Genomic DNA, 15422 nt, shown 5'->3' on the forward strand with positions numbered 1-15422 from the left:
TAGGGGTCGCCATCCAACGCGCAAGGATGAGCCGTCAATCGGTCGGAGCCCGACCAATGCTAACAAGCATCCCTTCCCGAGGGCATGACCACCTCATCATCCAGCTCACTCGATCGAAGGCTCCCGACATTGACCCGTGGACCAAACCGTGCTAACTCATCAGCCATGGTATACTTGTTCACTAATATTTTGGCGCTAGAAGAAGGGCCATGTCGTAGAAGCATGTAGTAGAAGCTCTCCCCGAGGGAGAACCACCGACCTTTCTCCCCTCCATCGAGCCCGGAAATCAGTCCCTCCCCACCCTCGGAGATGGGGGGATCCCGGCCTCGATGCCAGATCGCTACTGGCACCTTTTCAATGACCCGCGGTTGTCACCCCTCGAACTAACCACGGGACCCTCGGCTGTGACACTCGAGGCATTCCTCAGCCTGACCAAACAAGTTCAAGCCATGGTTAGCATGATGCAGATGCTCGCTCCGTTCATTCCTCAGATCATGTGGGTAGCGGCTCCCCCAACTGACCCGACCCGACCTAGGCCGAGTGGGTAGCAAGTCGAGATGGGAGAAGCCCGAAAGCAAGCGACGGACCCGAGAGGTCCGCCCGAGTAGAGCATACCCGCACCCTGCTAAGTCACACTACCCCACTTCGAGTTTGACACCATATCATTTGACTTGGCGGATGACTCGCTCAGGGCCTAGCTGTCCCGAGTCAACCAATGCCTGGACGAGTTCTAGCGCGAGTTCCAAAAATCACCGAGCGAGTCTAGCAAAGGTGGCTCAGGCAAGTCCCCTTTCACAAAGGAAGTACAGGACAAGTCGGTACCCCTCAACTTTAGGCTGTCGGCATTGGAGACATATTACGGTGGCTCCGATGCTGCGGAGCATGTCGCCACATTTCAGGTTCAGATGGCCCTCTATGGCACCTCCGATGCATTGATGTGCCGGGCATTTCCGACCACCCTGAGGGGACCGGTACGAACGTGGTTCAGCCGATTACGCCAATCTTCGGTCTTATCCTTTGACCAGCTCACCAGGGAGTTCGAGTAGAACTTCCTCACCAACGTGCGACCTAGGCCTTTAACGGCCACCCTGCGAACTTCCTCTTAATATAGTATTGTTCTAGTCAAGTTTTTTTATTATTGGGATAGGTGAATTCTTATTGATCAACCCCCTGAAGGAACCAAATATGATAATTTTTCATCATTCGACTCGAGCAAGAATGAAATGAATGGTAAAAATAGATCCGTATAAAATCTACTTTTCATACATATCTCCACATATCATATTTAATGACTCTATGTAAGAAAAGATTTACTAAATTCTATTTTCCAGGGTTGCAACTAATTTAGTTCTCATAGGTAAATGCTCGATATCCAAGTCGGCTTATAAATTTGATCATAATAAAGTGTTTTTTGGATTGTCTCATATTTTTTGATTGGTGTTTATCCCCCTAATATCTTGATTTTTTTACATACAAAATATTTACTTATTACTAATAAAGTCCAACCTATGTTTTTCTTTAGATCTCTTATTTCACTCTCATAGTGTTATAGATTTGGATAGATGAAGAGGAAATGAATATGTTTCCATACTGTAAATAAGGAAGTGGAATAAATATAATATTTAATCATCGGAGCAAATCAATAATGAATGAAACATTTTAGAGCTTATTAACGGTGTATGAAATGTTTCGGAGCATATTAATGACAAATGAAACATTTTGGAACATATCAATGGCATATGGAATATTTCAAAGCATATCAATGGCGTAGGAACATTTCAGAGGCATAGGGAGCATCTCAGAACATATCAATAGCATAGGAAATATTTCAGAACATATCAATGACATATGAACCATTTCAGAGCATATCAAAGAATGAATATGAAACAAAAGCTGAAACATCGTATTTGACGTTGCATTCATATCTTTGTTATCCAAAGCGCATACATAAATACATAACCAAAGCTCTGGATATCATATCAAACATACAGAAAGTGTAGTGGGACCACAGACAGAATGTGATTCATCCATTTCTGAATGACCACCAGACAAAAGTCTCTCACGTTTGGGAGCTCCATCCACCCACGTCTAAGTGAAGCCAGAGGGGGCCGGTAAAACATCACAGGCTCTATGCATAACTCTCTTTACCATTTCTGGCAAAGGTTCACAGTATCTCATAAACCCCAAAGTACAAAAGGACAATATAAACAATAAATAGCACATATCGGAAGCACACGCGGAACAACAAAACATACATGCGCCTTTACGAGTCAATACGATGTAAACATAATCTTTCACAAATATATTCAGATTTAAAAGGAAATGAAAGCAAGAGCATTCAAGGATTCCAAGCAATCACATATAACTGAATTCAAATAAGAAGGTTAGATAAAATTCAATATCCAAAGGAATGAAACTGGAATAGGTACATATCGAAAGCAAATGCGGAACAATGGGATATACATGTGCCTATATGAGTTAATACGATATAGCATAAACGTTACACAATAGATTTTAAGAATGCAAATAATTTTAAGGACAAGAGCATACAAGAATTCAAAGCAGTAATATAAAGCTCAATTGGATAAGAAAGCTAAATGAAATCAATTTTCAATGGAATGAAACTAGAATATATGAAATCGACCAAAGCTCGATTTCTAACAGAATTTGAGAGGCACATTGAACAAATGATTCAAACTATCAATCATGCTCCAATATACTCAAGAAAGCTATTATGAAAGATATTTCAATTTTATTTTAAATAAAATAATTTTCATATGAATCAAAGTTTTCAACAAAGAGTTACAATAGATTTAGTAACCCATGATCAAAGAACAAATCTTAATTTTATAGAATTCACAGGGTTAGTTCAACAGAAAACTGGGCAGGCATTTGGACTCTAAATCTTTCAATCTAGGTATTAAATGAAAGATCTAATTCTCTAGTTTAAAATGAAATAAGTTTGGAATAAATCAAAGTATCCAACAGGGACTTATAGGCAGTTCAGTATCAAAAGGTCAGAAATTATGATCCCTATTTTACAGAATTTGTAGGCTTATTTGAAACAGAAGTTTGGAAAGGCAAACTTACTCCGAATTCTTAAAATAAGCTAACGAAAGAAAGGTTTATGAGTCTATATTCAGATCAAATAAGTTTTGTCCAAATCAGAGGTTAGTGCATAAATTTATAACCATAACAAGGTAGAAAGGTCAGAATCTCAGAAATTTCATATATTCAAATCGTTATGTCTAAACAGGAGATATATCAAATGCAAGGCTAGAACAATTCAAAGTTCCTCATATTTAAAGCAAATATAGAGATAAAATTACAGTAAGGAAAGGTTAGGACACTTGCAATAGGAAAGATTAGAAAGCGTGCAATAGGAAGGATTGGAACACTTGCAATAGAAAGGATCGGAACACTTGCAATAAAAAATATTAGAAAGCTTGCAAAAGGAAGGAGGAATGGGAATAAGAAACAAGAGATGTAGATGAATGGAAGTTTAACTTCTATTGAAGCACTTCTCGTGATTTAATTGATTTATTTTATTCATTTCCTACATGCAGAGGAAGAGGACATTAATTTCAAATAAAATAAAAATAGATTTACTCTACCCATTTTTGCCTTCCAAGATAGATTAACTAATCTAAAAAAAAAATTATATTGACATGTATTTTTATTGACCGATCAGAATTACATTCTAAGACCAATAATTGTCTCAAAAGATCCAATATACACATCTTATTGGGACCCTAGGACGTGACACCCGAGGCATTCGTCAGCCTGACCAAACAAGTGCAAGCCATGGTGGGCATGATGTAGACGCTCGCTCCGCTCATTCCTCAAATCGTGTGGCTAGCGACTCCCCCAACTGACTCGACCCGATAGAGGCCGAGTGGGTTCCAAGTCGGGATGGGGGAAGCCCGAGAGTAAGCGACGGACCCGAGAGGTTCGCCCGAACAGAGCATACCCGCACCCTGCTAAGTCACACTACCCTACTTCGAGCCTGATACCGTATCGTTTGACTTGGTGGACGACTCGCTCAGGGCCCAATTGTCCCGGGTCAACCAACGCTTGGACGAGTTCTAGCGTGAGTTCCAAAAATCACCGAGCGAGTCTAGCGAAGGCGGCTCAGGTAGGTCCTATTTCACACAGGAAGTACAGGACAAGTCGGTACCCCTCAACTTCAGGCTGTCGGTATAGGAGACATATGACGGCGGCTCCGATCCCGCGGAGCATATCTCCGCATTTCGAGCTCAGATGGCCCTCCATGACACCTCCGATGCATTGATGTGCCGGGCATTTCCGACCACCCTAAGGGGACCGGTACGAGCGTGGTTCAACTGACTGCGCTAATCTTTGGTCTTGTCCTTTGACTAGCTCTCTAGGGAGTTCGAGTAGAACTTCCTCACCAACGTGCGACCTAGGCCTTCCATAGTCACCCTGCGAACTTCCTCTTAATATAGTATCGTTCTAGTCAAGTTTTTTTGTTATTGGGATAGGTGAATTCTTATGGATCCACCCCTTGAAGGAACCAAATATGATAATTTTTCATCATTCGGCTCGAGCAAGAATGAAATGAATGGCAAAAATTGATCCATATAAAATCTACTTTTCATACATATCTTCACATATCATATATAATGACTCTATGTAAAAAAAGATTTACTAAATTCTATTTTCTAGGGTTGCAACTATTTATTGCAACTAATTTAGTTCTTATAGGTAAATGCTCGATATCCAAGTCGGCTTATAAATTTGATCATAATCAAGTGTTTTTTGGATTGCCTCATATTTTTTTATCGGTGTTTATCCCCCTAATATCTTAATTTTTTTACGTACAAAATATTTACTTGTTACTAATAAAGTCCAACCTATGTTCTTCCTTAGATCTCTTATTTCACTCTGATAGTGTTATAGATTTGGATCGATGAAGAGGAAATGAATATGTTTCCATACTGTAAATAAGGAAGTGGAATAAATAGAATATTGAATCATCCCACCTCACTTATTTTATTCTATAGGATCTAACGAAGCCTGTTCATGCATGACATGATTTAGATATGATCATAGAAAAAGTTCTCCTTAAATAAATCGACCTGTCCTCTACAACATAGGGTGCTTACGTGGTATTTGAAAGTGAAGATACATTTGGTTATGAATTCAAATGTTAGGGATAAAATCAATCGTTTTAGTGACATTCATAAGTCACCTCTCTTTGAAAAATTCATTTCAACTATTGGTATCAAATAAAGAATATAACACTTCCAAGTTGAAGAAAAGTATTCAAATAAATAACATGTCTTATTTTTTCAATAATCCATATTTATAGAAATGAAATATTATTGGATATTTCATCTGCCTTTGTTCCTCCCAAGTATGATATATGATCAATTACATCTGCCTTTGTTCAAGGCAAACATTTTAATCTGCCAAGCTTCAGGACATCATAGGTTATGCCATTAAACCATGAGTTGTAGAAAGCATCTCAACTCATGGTTTGGCTCTCTGATAAGCACACTCCTCTAGCCCAACACCATTCACAGGTAGATCATCTTCAGGGAAGGGGCAATGCGTTATACGATCTGGATATTCCGGAATCTGCGCACAGGGAGTGGGCGTCACGTGACTCGATACGCCCTCCACGTCGGTGCAGTTCCAAATCGGCTTCTTCGACTTCACCACCTCCGCCGTCACATTGTAGATGCATATTCCGGTGAAGGGCGCGCCGGGAATCCCCTCCAGCTTCGCGGCCATGGTCACGTTCTCGGCCACCACGTTGCTGTAACTGATATTCTGCACCACCGGAATGGCTTTCGGATCAAATTTGTCGTCCGGGTGCTGCCCGTAGGTGCCCGTCATCCAGAAGACCCACTTCATTGTGTGCAGATTCATTCTTCTCACGAATATGTCCTTCACGTAAGCTCCCCTTCCGATGGTCGTCTTGATCCTGACGCCGGATTCGGAGTGGATGGCCGTGATGTCTTCGGCCCGGACATCTTGGATTCCTCCCGACATCTCGCTTCCCAGGGCGATGACAGCGCTCGTGGGGGAGATGCAGGTGAGCCGTCTGATCACTATGTGTTTGCTTGACATGTTGAATGCAATCCCGTACTCATCCCAACCGCTTTTAATGGCGATGCAGTCATCGCCTGAGACTATGTAGCAGTCCTCAATGCGGACATTGGAGGATGAGTCTGCGAAGAAGAGAGAAACCACCAAAAAGAATCAATCGAAACAGCAACATAGAATCTACAACCCAAGTAAATGTAGGTACGATATCCACCTGGATCGATCCCATCAGTGTTGGGAGAGTTGACCGGTGCAAGAATTGTGATGCCTGAGACGATTACGTGGCTGCACAGTGCATTCATTCACGTTAACATCAGATTGTAACAATAGAATGGAAAGCAAAAGAAGCCTTCAAGTGTTCTGAAAGTAGATTATTAATATAAACCTGCTGTACACTGGATGGACATTCCACGATGGAGAGTTAACCAATGTAATGTTGGAAATCAGCACTTGTTTGCAGTACATCAATTCAATGAGGTATCCACGAGTGTAATTGAGTTCTTTGTTACGGTACATTTTCCACCAGGTTTCACCTTGTCCATCGATAGTTCCATTATTCCCTAAAAATAACAATAAAACTTGTTAGCATCAGGACGTGGTATGTTGCAATCAAATTATATTCTGTTCCCCATCTACGATGCAAACAAGTTAGAAGTGTTAGGATCGAAGCGGCACTAAGAGGGGGTGAATTAGTGCAGCGGCTTAAAACGTTGGTTTCGACAAATCTTTCATACGATAAAAATCGGAATCGGAAGTGCTTAACTTGAAAGCGTATTCGCAAAGTTGTGCAGTAAATGTAATGAGGAAATAAAGCAAGTAAGAGGGTTTGCAGTAATGTAAATAGCAGTAATGAAATGCAAACCAGAGATTACGCCGTTTTTAAAGTGGTTCGGTCAAGTGACCTATATCTACTTGCGAGGCCCCTCTTCGATGAGGCTCCCACCTTCCACTAGCAAATCTCTTGAAAGGGAAGGGTAAATACCCCTCTTACAACTTTTACAAGCGGTTCACTCTCTTACAGATTTTCAGCAAAAAAGAAGGAGGTGAACACTAGCAAATTGAAAACAAGAAAGGCAAAGACTCTTCTAAGACTTTTCTCTCAATCACTTGCTGCTCAAAAGTTGTATTCTTAGCTTAGACTTGAGGGGTATTTATAGGCCTCAAGAGGATTCAAATTTGGGCTCCAAAAATTTGAATTCTCTTATGTTCCCGATGCTGGCGGTGCCACCGCCCAGCGCTCGGGTGCTGGGCGGTGCAACGTCCCAGCCCAGGAGGTGTCACCACCCAGCTCTCGGGTGTTGGGCGGTGCCACCGCCTAGCCTAGGCGGTGCCATCGCCTAGGCCAATTCAGCTCACTGATTGGGCTCCAAACTTGGCCCAAACCAGTCCGAACTCAGGCCCAATTGGCCCCTACTTGGGTTATAAGATTAACACCTAATCCTAACCCTAATTAACATGCAAACTATGAATTTAAAGACATTTTCTAAGCTATTACAAAGTCCGTAAGTCAAGACTTTTTCCGGCGAGCTTCCGGCGAACTTCCGACGGTTTTCCGATAAACTCTCGGAAACCATTCTGCGGACTCCCGACAAGCTCCTAGACTTCACGATTTGATCTTGGCGAGTTCCGATGAGCTTCTTCGGCAAGCTCCGATCTTTCTCGGCGAGCTCCGCGAACTTCCAACGAACCTTCCGGCGAGCTTCCGAAAAACCCTTCGGCAAGCTCCCTACTCATTCTTGGCTAGTTCCGGCAGCATTCCCGATGAACCTTCGGACTTCCGTCGAACTCTCAAACTCGCAATGAATCCTCGTGCTTGACTCTGACACTTTGTTTTGCTTTATGTCTTCGTCGTTATCGTAGTTAATCCTGCACACACAAGCAAAAACTCTACTCCGATCTAGACAATTATTATAAAGCGAATTGACATTCTGTTGCCCGGCACGTCATTGGTTGGCGCTTCGTCCGATTCTTCGACGCATCGTCCTCTCTTGCGGCTTGTTGCCCAATCGGTGGTTGACCTCCGCAACGCCGATATCCTTGGCGCAATTCCGCTCTTGGCCCGATGCCCGACGTCCAAAGCCTTCTGCCATCCAATATCCTAACGTGATCTCCTCCAGCGCAACGTCAATTCCTCCTGCCTTAATTGGCTAATCCTGATCGAGTAGACCTACATCACTCAAAATGCAGTTAAACATAAACATAATTATCAATTGGTTTCATCATCAAAATACGAGATTCAACAATCTCCCCCTTTTTGATGATGACAACCAATTAATGACGGAGTTAAACTTGACTCCCGGAGTTTAAACAAACTCCCCCTATCAATATGCCATATTGATAGAACCTTGAATTCAAACTGAATTCAAGTTATTGCAATATTCATCATGAATACTTGCAACACGTCATTATGAACTCATGCATAGACTTATGCATATCATGTCATCAACATACTTCTCCCCCTTTGTCATCAACAAAAAGGAGAAGTACAACTATTCTTTGTGTTTGTAATATAAGTTCAACTCATTGCATGAAAAACATAATATTAAGTTTTATCATCATGCAGTTTTGAAGCTAGAAAATTTAGCAAGTAATGCATCATGCTTAGGACATTCAAGCTATCAAGTTTTAGATATGCAAGTTTTACAGCATACAAGATAGCACTTTTGGTAATGTTCAAGATAGCAAGTTCTACATCATGCAAGCTAGCAATATTGAGATGTTCAATAAAGCAACTCTTGCTTCTTGAAAAATGCAAATTTGTCAAGTTTTGCTGGATGTGCAAGTTAGCATTTTTGCCTCTTAAGATAGGCAAGATGGCACATTTGTAATTTTTGTTTCTTAAGATAGGCAAGCTTGTGATGTTCAAAATAACAAGCTCTTTCTTCTAGAAGTGTCATTTTTGCTTTCTTTGCAAAGTGTAAGCTAGCAAAATGTTTGAAAAAGTGATCAAGTTTTGCAACATACAAGCTAGCAAAAATGCCAAACTATCAAGAGATAATGTTTTACATGAGGCAAGCAAACAATTTGGCATATGTTACATTTGCATCTTCTCTTTTGAGAAGTGCAATTTTTGCTTTTATCTTGAATTGTGCAGGCTAGTTAGTTTGCCTCTTTTCATGATGTCCACGCTAGAAATTCTTGCTCCCCCTTTGTCATTGTCAAAAAGAAGGGAAGACCCTTATATCAATTTTCATATTATGACAAAGGTAAGTATCATTCTTATTTGTGCATCATTATATATTCAAATTAAAACATACACAATTTCAATAACCTTATTTTTCATGCACCGAAAAATAAATCAATTATCATTAATAAGCATATCATACATGATACTCAAACATTAAAATTTTCAAGCATTTATCACCATGTTGATCATGATACCAAACATTCATCATTTAAAGCATTCATGATACACATCATATGCAGTAAATACATCATGTACATCATTATCATAAGTATTGCATACATCATTTTAACTTTATGAATATTTCATCATTGCATGCATCATACCAAAACATTTCAAGCCATGCAAGCCATAAATACAAAGAAATCATGTCATGAAGGATAAAATCATTTGAATACCAAAAGACATGATTCATATAGTAAATATCTTCTTTAAATAAAATATCAAGAAAAATCATAGGAGTACAAAGAAGAGATCTTGTTTTAAAAGAAAAATCAAGTAATAACTCCAAGAACTCACAAGGAAAAATCATGATTCATTTAGAAAATCTCCTCTCAAGAGAATATCAAGTAAAATCGTAGAAGATAGATTAATGAGAAATTTTGATTTATAATAAAATCTCATGTATCGAACGTCGAGAAATCAAAATGATGATTTATATAAAAAATATCACAAGTTATATTCAAGAGAAAAATCATCATTCATTTTCAACTTATTCAATTTGTCACATCAATATTTCTTAGATATGCATGATACCAAAACATGGTTTTAAATCTTTAACATATAACATGCATAAATTGAAAGGAGAAGGGAAGAATTCAAACATACAAAGATTTCAACCATCTCATAAACAAATGTAAGACCAAGTCATGAATCCAAAATTCCATGAATCAAAATGATCATCAAAGGTAATCTCATGTTATTCCAAGAAATCAATATCATGATTTTGATAAAACTTATTTCAAATTTAAATCATCAAAATCATCAAAATATCAACATTACTTTCAAGAGATTCAAAATGGTATACATAGATTTATCATAATAAACATCAAGATCAATAGGATAGAGAAAAATAATTTTTCAAGGAAAAAATATTTTCCTCTTTTTAGTTGTTTCAATTCATATGATTTTATTTCACTTATACCAAATAAAAACATGTATAATGTTTAAAACCAAAAGTGTAAGATTTATTACAACAAAGATTAATAAGGCACTTTCATTATGATAAAAATCAATAATCCATAAATCACAAGATTCATCATGCATAATTTTGAAATTTATTAAGCATGATCAATATGCATGACACTCATTTATTTTCAAAATATTCATCATGTTTATTTTTATGAGATTCACAAGAATGGTAAAATAAATTCATTAATCTCAATAGGATATAAAATTTATTTCCATTTCATACAATTGATTTCATGTGAGGGTGTTAAAGTTTTTTTGTGAAAACAGTATCATCATTTAAAATCAAAACATAAGTTTCGTCATAAAGCCGTCAAGACCAAACACATCAAAAATAAAACATCATGATATCACATCTAACATCAAAAGACTATCAAGAAATTCATACATAGATGTACATGCACTATGTCATCTTAATATGTCATGAGAATGTCATCTTAATTCGTCATAAAAATGATTCAACCAAAAACATGTTAATCCAAAATGAGAGTTTCAAATCAACATTTACTTTAAAAACTCATGCATGACATAAAATCATCAACATACATATGTATGGATTAATCCTAAGCATTATCACATATCATATTATCATCCCTAATATTGCATCATTTAACATTTCAAAACATCACATGCATGAAACTTTTGCAATATACTTTTTATGATCAAATTTTTAATTTTTCAAAGATGCTACAAAGAAAAACATAAAATGATTTTTGAAAAACAATTTTTTATTTCCTATTCTATTATCTAAATTAAGCACTTCATGAAAAACTTCAAGTAATTTCAAAATAATTCAAGAGAGTTGAGTTACTTACCTTGTAGTCGAAGCCTATCAAAGCCCAATTTGCCGTTTCATCTTTGGAAGTTCTTGATTCATCCTTGGTTGCCTTCCTCTTCTTTGGCCTCTTCCTCCATTCAAGTTCATTGTTTATTTTAGATTTTTGTTTAATAAACTTATTAAGATTTAGTGTTCGAAGTTCAAGTTCATCATTGTCCTCATCATTTGAGTCATCACTCAAGTGGTATTCATTTGTCCAGTGTTCCAAATCCTTCCTATTCTTTAGAAGGTGATTTTGTTCATCATATTCATCATATGTTTTGTACACCATTTCATATGTCATCAACGAACCAATTAGTTCTTCAAGTGGAAAAATATTTAAATCTTTTGTTTCTTGTATTGCGGTTATTTTAGGATCCCACCTTTTTGGAAGGGATCTTAAGATCTTGCTTATGAGATCAAAATTCGAAAAAGATTTACCAAGAACTCTTAGATTATTGACGACATCCGTGAAACAAGTATACATGTCCCATATAGTCTCGCTTGGTTGCATTTGAAAAAGCTCAAAATCATGCAATAAAATGTTAACTTTCGAGTCTTTGACTCTACTAGTTCCCTCGTGCGTGATTTCAAGTGTTCGCCAAATATCGAAAGCCGTTTCGCACGTAGAAATCCGATTGAACTCATTTTTGTCCAAAGCGTAAAATAAGGCATTCATAGCCTTTGCGTTTAAAGAAAAATATTTCTTCTCCAAATCTGCCCATTCGTTCATTGGTTTAGAGGGAAGTTGAAAATCGTTTTCAACAATATTCCATAAATCCAAATTCATAGAAATCAAGAAAACTCTCATTCGAGTTTTCCAAAAAGTGTAGTCCAATCCGTTAAATAACGGTGAACGAAAAACCGATAAGCCCTCTTGAAATCCATGAAGAGCCATTTCTCTCAGGTGTAAATCCGAAATGAGAAATACCGGGCTCTGATACCAATTGTTAGGATCGAAGCGGCACTAAGAGGGGGAGGGTGAATTAGTGCAGCGGCTTAAAATGTTGGTTTCGATAAATCTTTCGTACGATAAAAATCGGAATCAGAAGTGCTTAACTTGAAAGCGTATTCGCAAAGTTGTGCAGTAAATGTAATGAGGAAATAAAGCAAGCAAGAGGGTTTGCAGTAATGTAAATAGCAGTAATGAAATGCAAACCAGAGATTACGCCGTTTTTAAAGTGGTTCGGTCAAGTGACCTACATCCACTTGCGAGGCCCCTCTTCGATGAGGCTCCCACCTTCCACTAGCAAATCTCTTGAAAGGGAAGGGTAAATACCCCTCTTACAACTTTTACAAGCGGTTCACTCTCTTACAGATTTTTAGCAAGAAAGAAGGAGGTGAACACTAGCAAATTGAAAACAAGAAAGGCAAAGACTCTTCTAAGACTTTTCTCTCAATCACTTGCTGCTCAAAAGTTGTATTCTTAGTTGAGACTTGAGGGGTATTTATAGGCTTCAAAAGGATTCAAATTTGGGCTCCGAAAATTTGAATTCTCTTATGTTCCCGATGCTGGCGGTGCCACCGCCCAGCGCTCGGGTGCTGGGCGGTGCAACCGCCCAGCCTAGGAGGTGTCACCGCCCAGCTCTCGGGTGTTGGGCGGTGCCACCGCCTAGGCCAATTCAGCTCACTGATTGGGCTCCAAACTTGGCCCAAACCAGTCCGAACTCAGGCCCAATTGGCCCCTACTTGGGTTATAAGATTAACACCTAATCCTAACCCTAATTAACGTGCTAACTACGAATTTAAAGGCATTTTCTAAGCTATTACAAAGTCCGTAAGTCAAGACTTTTTCCGGCGAGCTTCCGGCGAACTTCCGTCGGTTTTCCGATAAACTCTCAGAAACCATTCTGCGGACTCCCAGCAAGCTCCTAGACTTCATGATTTGATCTTGGCGAGTTCCGATGAGCTTCTTCGGCAAGCTCCGATCTTTCTCGGCGAGCTCCGCGAACTTCCAACGAACCTTCCGGCGAGCTTCCGAAAAACCCTTCGGCAAGCTCCCTACTCATTCTTGGCTAGTTCCGGCAGCATTCCCGATGAACCTTCGGACTTCCGTCGAACTCTCGAACTCGCAATGAATCCTCGTGCTTGACTCCGACACTTTGTTTTGCTTTATGTCTTCATCGTTATCGTAGTTAATCCTGCACACACAAGCAAAAACTCTACTCCGATCTAGACAATTATTATAAAGTGAATTGACATTCTGTTGCCCGGCACGTCATTGGTTGGCGCTTCGTCCGATTCTTCGGCCCATCGTCCTCTCTTGCGGCTTGTTGCCCAATCGGCGGTTGACCTCCGCAACGCCGATATCCTTGGCGCAATTCCGCTCTTGGCCTGATGCTCGATGTCCGAAGCCTTCTTTCATCCAATATCCTAACGTGATCTCCTCCGGCGCAACGTCAATTCCTCCTGCCTTAATTGTCTAATCCTGATCGAGTAGACCTGCATCACTCAAAATGCAGTTAAACATAAACATAATTATCAATTGGTTTCATCATCAAAATACGAGATTAAACAAGATAATGATATATATGTGTCTTCTTGTCAATCAAAGCACGCCAAAACATCATAAACTGAATTAAATGTTATAGTTTTTGACTAAAAATAATTTTTTTTATCTAAATTTTAGGGGATCATGGAATGACAACACGACGCAGGCTTTATGAATTTAGAAGTAATGTGATAGAAGTACGGGAAATATGCAACGTATATACTACCTGTTATGACCACATCGGTTAGGTTATATCCCATGATGAGATTACTGTATCTACCCCCAGCCGCATCTCTTCCTCTACCGTAGGAGGGCAAAGGGTCAATGATCGGCCACTCGTTGATATCCTGCACAAGCATATCATCATGATATGAATTGTCTTAGTTGATGCAGATTGAACAAAAGAATGTCATTCTCAATTAAAACTTATTAATTTTGGAGTGTAATCTTCAAGATCTTGAAATTTGAAAGGAAATTTTTTTATGTGGATTCTAATCCAAGATTATTGATGTTCACATACAAGGATATGACATACAAGAGAAATAATAATAATAATAATAATAATAACAATAATAATAATAATAATAACAATAATAATAAAACAAAACAAATATTACTGTTTTCTTATTTTGAGAGATCAAAGTAGAGATACTAAATAGTCAAAAATCTACCATACAAATTGAAAATATTTCAGATATTAATATTATCAAGACAAATTTAGATTATTAGTGGCTTAGTTCACTTCTTTTCCCTCATCAGTCCAAAGCGGTGACTATGCACATTGGATTAAACTTGTGAATTATCCCTGGAGATGAGATGAAGGAAACGTTAGAATAGTATACACTCGCTATGTAACGTTCTGGTGGGGCTCACCAATGACGAATCTATTCTTCATCGTCATCATTCATCTGGCGAGAGCTGTCAGATGAACGGACTCGATGGGAAGGGCTACTAGCCATAATCACCACCGAGGATGAAGGCAACGCGGATGATAGAGGCGATGGAAATAGCAAACAAGCCATGAACGATTATGAACATGCACTCTACATCGAAATAGATGGAGGAGAAGGTGGGGGAAGGGGGTGGAGGAGGGAGGCCGACCTGAGTGGCGAGGATGACGGTGTCGTGGTCGAGGAAGAGGGTGAAGTGGTCAACGAGGTTGAAGGGCCCGGTGAGCCACCGGCCGGTCGGCACCACCAGCATCGCGCCGCCGTCGTACGCCACCTACTGAGGTTGGCCACGGCCGCCGCAAAGGCCGCCGTGTTGGACGTTACCCCGTCGCCCACCCCGTCGAAGTCCGTCAGGCTGGCCACATGGGCTCGGCATCCTCCTGCCCCCGTCGTCGCGTAGTGGAAGGCTTCTAGCTCCGTCACACCACCTGCCCGCCGGTGGTGGTGATGGCCCTCAGCGATCCCTATGAACGCTGCTGTTACCACCGTCCATAGCACTAAAATCATCAACACCTGCACGTAACCGAGAAAAGTTGGAGTTTGAAGGATTAAAGCTTTGAGATAGGATTACTAGGAAAAAGAAAAGAAAAGGAGAAGAGGTGTTACATGGAATATTGGCGGCGAGTGCTCCATTGTTAGAGAGATGTGTCGGAAACAGAATGCTTCCACGGCTCGGCTCTTGTTCTATATATAGAGAGAGATGAAGAGAGAGAGAGAGAG

The 15422-nt window shown here is 39.5% G+C and overlaps 1 protein-coding gene across 1 annotated transcript; it reads right to left on the minus strand.

The window, feature by feature from the left end:
• Positions 1–5493: 5493 nt before the first annotated feature.
• LOC135630729 (probable polygalacturonase) lies at positions 5494–15083 on the minus strand. The gene is made up of 5 exons (XM_065137890.1): positions 14854–15083; positions 13979–14099; positions 6458–6632; positions 6287–6357; positions 5494–6197 (listed from the first exon to the last, which is right to left on the minus strand). The coding sequence occupies exons 1-5, from the start codon at positions 14953–14955 to the stop codon at positions 5494–5496; spliced, it is 1173 nt and encodes a 390-aa protein (XP_064993962.1). The 5' UTR covers positions 14956–15083.
• Positions 15084–15422: the final 339 nt, after the last annotated feature.

This window comes from Musa acuminata, chromosome BXJ3-2, assembly GCF_036884655.1.
Source record: "Musa acuminata AAA Group cultivar baxijiao chromosome BXJ3-2, Cavendish_Baxijiao_AAA, whole genome shotgun sequence".
Classification (NCBI taxonomy): domain Eukaryota; kingdom Viridiplantae; phylum Streptophyta; class Magnoliopsida; order Zingiberales; family Musaceae; genus Musa; species Musa acuminata.

Excerpts from the sequence above, each read along its gene's own strand:
- LOC135630729 (XM_065137890.1), bottom strand. The coding sequence starts at position 14,955 with ATGCTGGTGGTGCCGACCGGCCGGTGGCTCACCGGGCCCTTCAACCTC. Across the intron at positions 6,358-6,457 it reads GTCCATCCAGTGTACAGCAG|CCACGTAATCGTCTCAGGCA; the intron begins GTTTATATTAAT and ends TGCACTGTGCAG. Across the intron at positions 6,198-6,286 it reads CACTGATGGGATCGATCCAG|ACTCATCCTCCAATGTCCGC; the intron begins GTGGATATCGTA and ends TCTTCTTCGCAG.